Here is a 6,222-nt window from a genome sequence, read left to right on the forward strand (position 1 = left end):
TCAGACAATCATACAAATTGAAAAAAAGTTGAAGACTGCAAGAAGTCTTTAAACTGTGGACAGCTAAGGCAATATTTGGCCCTTAGATTTTCTTCCAAACAATTTAGCTAACCTGACTGCTCCTTCATTTTGTTTGATTTCCGTTTAGCAGGTCAATGTAATTCCAGATCTCAGTAATTAACTTGGCGAGTACAGTGTTTTCAATACCTATAGGTATAGTTGCCAAAACGTCACAGAAAAGGCTTATCCTCATCAAGTTGCAGCACCTCCCTTTTTTCTAGAATAGGCTTCTCTAAGAAATTTTCCACCCCTGGTCTTTGCATATGCTCTACCATACTGGAAAATCATATGAGGCTAGCTCAAGTATTGTCCAACTCCAGTAATGAGTGACTGAACACGTACAAAATCTAAAGCAAAACTTTTATACTTAGAGAGGAGGTGTGTGCGCCACAGTGATTTTTTTTCTCTGCTTGACTTCATCAGTCTTTCAGTTCAAAGTGGGCCCCGCCATCACATCACAAAGCCACTGAGCCATCTACGATATGATCACCATTAATCACAGCTTGTGATCAAGCATCAAGCAGCGTTTTCTCCATCACGACTGGAATGTCGTAGTAGAAACAAAGGATGCGGGACCATGCTCAGATTGACTTCAGATTGCACATCAGAATGGAGCTGCTTACTTTCAATAACACAGACAAGCTATACACTTAGTGCCGTGTTCTTTTCTTCTCCTTGTCATCAGAGGAGAGGGAAAAATATCACTTTGATGCTGTTTACAGGGTATTTTGCAAAAATAACTTTATGATGAATTTTAGGGGAGAGAAAAAAAATGCAGAGGGGGCTTCAAAAGTAGCGTTAACGGGAGACAGATTTTTGACATGCTTCCCGAGCCATCTGCTTTGGGTTAAAGCTCGGAGACAGAGTTGAATATGGGGGAGAGAGAAGAGGGGAGTAGGACTGGAGAAGATGGCGAGGGCAGCGGGGAATAAAGGGAATGCAATATTGACAGGCAATGGTGGATAGCTATTTATTTGCATTGCAAACCTTTCTGTTTTGTATTGATGTGGTATGAGGTGAAAGGGTATGGAAGAAATAATATTCCTTGTATCTTGCCAATACAACAATAAGTTGGTCCTACAGCTAGCTATTGCAACAAAAAATATTTAAGTGGGCTATCATAATTTTACAAAAAAACAGCTATGTTGTGGTTCTAATCTCAGGGTTCTTGGAATTATTTAGTTAAAAATACTTCTAAAATATTGCAGTTTTGACAGGCCCAAAAAACCTGTTAAGGCTCTGGTTGGTTCTGAAATCTGACAGCCTGCCAAAAATCCAGCAGAGTGTTCTGCTGGAGACGGCACAAAACAAAACTAATTAGGAGATGTGCTCCAGGCATATCTGTTGATTTGAAGGGAGAGGGGGCTTGGGGATTTCAGTGTTGCACTGTCTCTGCCACTCAAGACTATTTCCAAACGGCCACAGCCTCTTGCCAAATTCCTTCACTTTTCTTATCTTCTGACATTAGCTCATTTAATGGAGCAAGAAAAAGATATGAATTGCAAAAACAAAGATTTTGAGTCCAGCTACATTTAGCGATGCTTTTTGTCTTGGTCTCCAAGTCTCTCCTGTTTACTCCCCTCTCTCCTCTCCAAACTGTCCGTCTCCATCCACCCCCCCGCCCACCCCCTCCGTGCCTTTCTACCAGTCCCCAGTGGGCACAGTCAGCCAGTCTGGCCAGACCTGCCCCTTGCTGTGCCCCTGCGCTGGATAAGCTCCTGCCTGGACCTTGGGTAGAGACCATTGTATTGAGCCGTGGGGGTGTTAGTGTGTGTATGTGTTTGTGTATGTGTTATGTGGGGGTGTGTATGTGTGTATAGCATTCACAGCAGAAGGGGAGAAGGGGGTCCTATCTGTGCCTAAGGGCTGCCCCCCAACGCACCCTCACCATGCGCCCTATTGAGACCTAAGGGAGCGTGAACAATCACTGCAAAACCAAAGAGCTAAGTCCCCTTGTTATACAAGCCCAATTTTCAGCACCAGCCCCACCTCTCTCCTCCATGGTGTGTTCCACCCCCATCCCAGTACCCCAGCACCCCAGCCCCACTCGTCAGAGGTTGACGGGCTTCGTTAAAGCGAGCGGGCTTCGTTAAAGCGAGCCGGGGTCCTTTTATGGTGTTATTTAATTAGCCATTCCACAGTAAACTGCCATCCGGCACCACCACCACCACCACCACCCTCCACCCCTCATCCTCCTCTCTTTGCTGAAACCACCACCACCTTCATCACCACCTCCTCTCCCTTTACCTCCACTTACTCAACATCATCACCACCACCCTCCTCCCCACTGTGCTGCCCAGTCCCCTCCTCTCTCCTCTCCCTGTCTTTATCTCCAGTAATTAGTCAGGGGACGGGGGTGGACTCATTGCTAGGTAGCCCAACAGTATTAGTGCTTGAGACTAGTAAGAAGGGAAGTGCCTTACCCTGCATGAGGTTTTCTCCCTCACTCCGCCACCCTAAGACCTGTGGAGGAAGACAATGGAGATGGCCAGTTCTACTGTAGCCAGCTCAGCCTTACTGTCCCCGCTGCCCACTGAGCTCTGTCTAAACTGGCACCCTAATCATTAACCAGATTATGACTTTGTGTGTCTGCATGTTGGAGAATGCAGGAATTTACTCATAGGATGCAAAGGACTGCCGGAAACCCTTCCCATGTGATTTATGCAGTTAATTTGGTTAATTAAGTATCTCATACTAAAATTAGAGCATTTCTTTGGATAAAGGTTCTTCCATCCTTCAACAGGAGTTTGTTTTTATACTTACTTTTAAGATGATTCAGGTAATCATTTTTGGCAGAATGGCTTCAAACATTGTGTTTTAGATCTTTGATCACAAAGCTGGTGAGCAATTTAACTTGAACTGCACCATAACTATGAGCGCACATTCCTTCCCCATGCACTCAAACATGAGTAGTCCAACAGTCAGGGAGAGAAGCTGGGGAGCCCCTGGCTGCACGTCCACACCGTGCTGGATCGACGCCCTCTAGTGACCACTACAAAAGACAAGCACAATGTCGAGGCGAGATAACCAATAACCCAGGCCAGCCTTAACTGAGTGCGCAGGATTGATAAGGACTAGGCATTAGATGAAATTTAGGGGTGAACTTTAAAAATTAAAGTACCATCTTTTGTGGCTTTTTGTGGCATAGTGAGTAAAACGGGGTTTGTTTATATGTAATCATGGGGGGAAAAGTGTGTTTAAATACTTTAATTAACTTGATTGTTGTTTGATCTGGCAGGGGGTAAACTTTACCACCGTTTGTTAAAAATTTGATAAATAAATAAAAAGATGTCACCTGAAGAAGTGATGGGTCATTAAGGGTAAATATATAAATACATTAATTTGATAGTCAGTATACTAAACTTGCCTGAGCCATATCGTGGCGATAGTATTGCAGAATGACCAGCACAGTTCTAGTAAAAGTAAGAAGTCCAGCATGGTCTATAATGACTGCTTTAGCATGGGAAAGGTATCGCTGAGTTATCCATGGCCATTTATAGCCCTTAATTGCGTGCCTATTTTGTGACCCCTAAGTTCAACGGGCCAATTCCTGTGTAGACCCAAATCCTGATGAACAAAGGTGGAATGTGATGCCCCTTTTCCGTAGACATGCTACTAAACGTTTCCCATCAATTTCATGGGAAAGTTCAAGCCAAGGAAACTTCTAAACGCTTCAGCTCAATATTGACAGCGTATTGAACCTATTAGTGGATCGCAGACACTATGCCAATGAAAAAAAGCTGGAGAGAGCAGCTGCCAATGCGCATGAAATATGTGTGAGATGTCAGAATGTCTGTAATATGCATAACACTGTTCATGTTGTTGGAATATCACAATATAATACGTTATAAAACCGGTGCTTTAGGACCCAGTTGATCCTTGTGATTGTGGCTGATATTTTCCACGTTGTGAGGGGAGGGGGTGGCCCGGAGGGGGGGCTGTCAATCATAGTGAAAGTGGCCGGGGTGGGCAGGCCCCTCTGACACTTTGTACCGTCGGAGGGGGATATTTAACTTGGGACTGAGCACCACTCGCTACAGACACACTCACACACAGTGTGCCTAAGCAAAGAAACGCTCCAGCGCCAAGTCTCTCAGACTCCTGAAGTAGGAGCGACTCAGTAGGAGCTTCTGTACCAGTTATCAAAGGAGTAGAGACGCTCCCTCAGGAATTGACCGCTTGCACCGACCAGGCAAAAAGGCTCCAGATTTGGGACTGTCTCGTCATGCAGCGACAGTGGGATCTGGAGCTTTTCTGAGAGGATTCAGAAATGCCACAGTGAAAGGAACTCTGAACTAACAACGTTCACTGGCTTGCTGCAGTTTGCATTTGATATGCACTGAGCCTGCAATTTGCTGTAAAGCCATTTTTCAACGTTTTTTTCTTGCACGTACAGTCGTGTGTTTTGTGGGAATGTTACAGCCTCCGATTTTTATGTAAAAAAAACTGATCTGCGTTTTGGAACATCCTCTGGAAAGATAAATGGCTGTTATTTCATAAGTTGAGGTTGCATCCCACTGCGGCGCATTTTCTAAGTTTTTGGACATTCTCAGTGAGGTGCACATATCGACGGCTGGAATACCACAAGGCACAGACTGCAGAGACATTTTCCGCAGTCCATGGATTGTGCGCCCTGGGACCTTGTCAAACCTGAGAGCGTCAGGCGACGTTAAGAGAAGCCACGTTTATAAAAGCCGTGCGTAAAAATAACATTGGCCAAGGCAGCCCTCATTGCCGGGCGCGTGACATTTAAAACTTGGTGAAGTACTCTTTTCTGCGCCCTTCTCTCGCGGGACGCTCCGGATCTATTCTGTCTCTTTAGAAAACACTTCATTCCATGCAGCTCTCGCCTCGGCCGCTGTCATCCAGTGTTCGTCGTGGCTTCCAGTCCCCGGGGTAACCATGACAACCGAAAGAAACCCAAAGTGAATCCAAGGGAGCGGGGTGAGGCCGGAGAGAGCGTGAAAAGAGTTTTCCCCATTTTGTTTTGTGCTTTTTTTTGTTTAGACTAAACACTTTTTTGCAAAGCAGGGGCACCGTTTCGCGCTGCAGAGTTGCATCAGCGGGCAAATTGCAAAGTTGAAGGAGCCCTAAAAAGCAAAGCACTCCGCTCCATGTCATTCAAACCCGACGTGGTCTATTAAAAGTATCGCCTTGCTGGTGGCTGAACTTCTACTATTTATGAAGCCCCAGGCTAGTCATTGCAGAGATCACAGTAACCGGGAAAAGAACTGAATATTATTTACGCGAGAAGAGCCGGTGCGTAAAACACGAGGAATAATGGGCCTCTCTCAAACGCTACTCATTTACGTGCTGGTGTGCGTTCACCTTGGAGTTTCCCAGCATTACCTTCGACTCCGTCCATCGCCCAGTGATCACCTCCCTGTGCCCGATCTGAAGGAGGACCCCGACCCGGAGTACGACCCCAGGGAGCAGGACTTGGCCGAGAGGACTCTGAGGAAAAAGCTCGGCAGCAACTTTGACCCCAACTTCATGTCCATCAGCTCGCCCATGCTGGTGAACCTCTCCGCGCCAGAAAACCAGGTGAAGCTGCAGGGGCCCATGCCTAACGAGATTAAAAAGCTGGACCTCACAGAGACCCCCTATGGGAAGCGGGTAAAAGTGGGCAAAAAAGCCCGCAGGAAATTTCTGCAGTGGCTATGGACCTATACGCACTGTCCAGTTGTGTACACCTGGAAGGATTTGGGCGTGAGGTTCTGGCCACGTTACATCAAGGAGGGAAACTGTTTCTCTGAGCGCTCTTGCTCCTTCCCTGAGGGGATGTCTTGCAAGCCCGTCAAGTCAATCAACAAGATTTTCCTCCGGTGGTATTGTCAAGGTTTTCTAAGACAGAAATACTGTACATGGATACAGGTGCAATACCCAATCATCTCAGAGTGCAAGTGTTCGTGCTGATTTCTCTAAGGAAGTAGTGGAAGGTCAAGGGGGAGGGGGGGCGGGGGGGAGTGGACTGGAAATACGGTTTCTATTGCACTGTTAACTCTCTACAGAGGTGGGCACCATAGCAAATCTATTTTTTTATATAGCATTTTAAGTGAAATACCAACATTGTACATATTTAAGAAAAATGCAGCTATTTTTTCTAATTGAACCAGGAGGACCATATTTTATTCTCAACCCTGAAACGTTGCTTTTGGGGAA

At 46.0% G+C, this 6,222-nt stretch overlaps 1 protein-coding gene across 1 annotated transcript; it reads left to right on the plus strand.

Annotated features, from left to right (window-relative positions):
- Positions 1 to 5,102: 5,102 nt before the first annotated feature.
- Positions 5,103 to 5,976, plus strand: nog2 (noggin 2). Its single transcript, XM_053341568.1, has one exon. The coding sequence runs from the start codon at positions 5,341 to 5,343 to the stop codon at positions 5,974 to 5,976; it is 636 nt and encodes a 211-aa protein (XP_053197543.1). The 5' UTR covers positions 5,103 to 5,340.
- Positions 5,977 to 6,222: the final 246 nt, after the last annotated feature.

Source organism: Scomber japonicus, chromosome 20, assembly GCF_027409825.1.
Source record: "Scomber japonicus isolate fScoJap1 chromosome 20, fScoJap1.pri, whole genome shotgun sequence".
Classification (NCBI taxonomy): domain Eukaryota; kingdom Metazoa; phylum Chordata; class Actinopteri; order Scombriformes; family Scombridae; genus Scomber; species Scomber japonicus.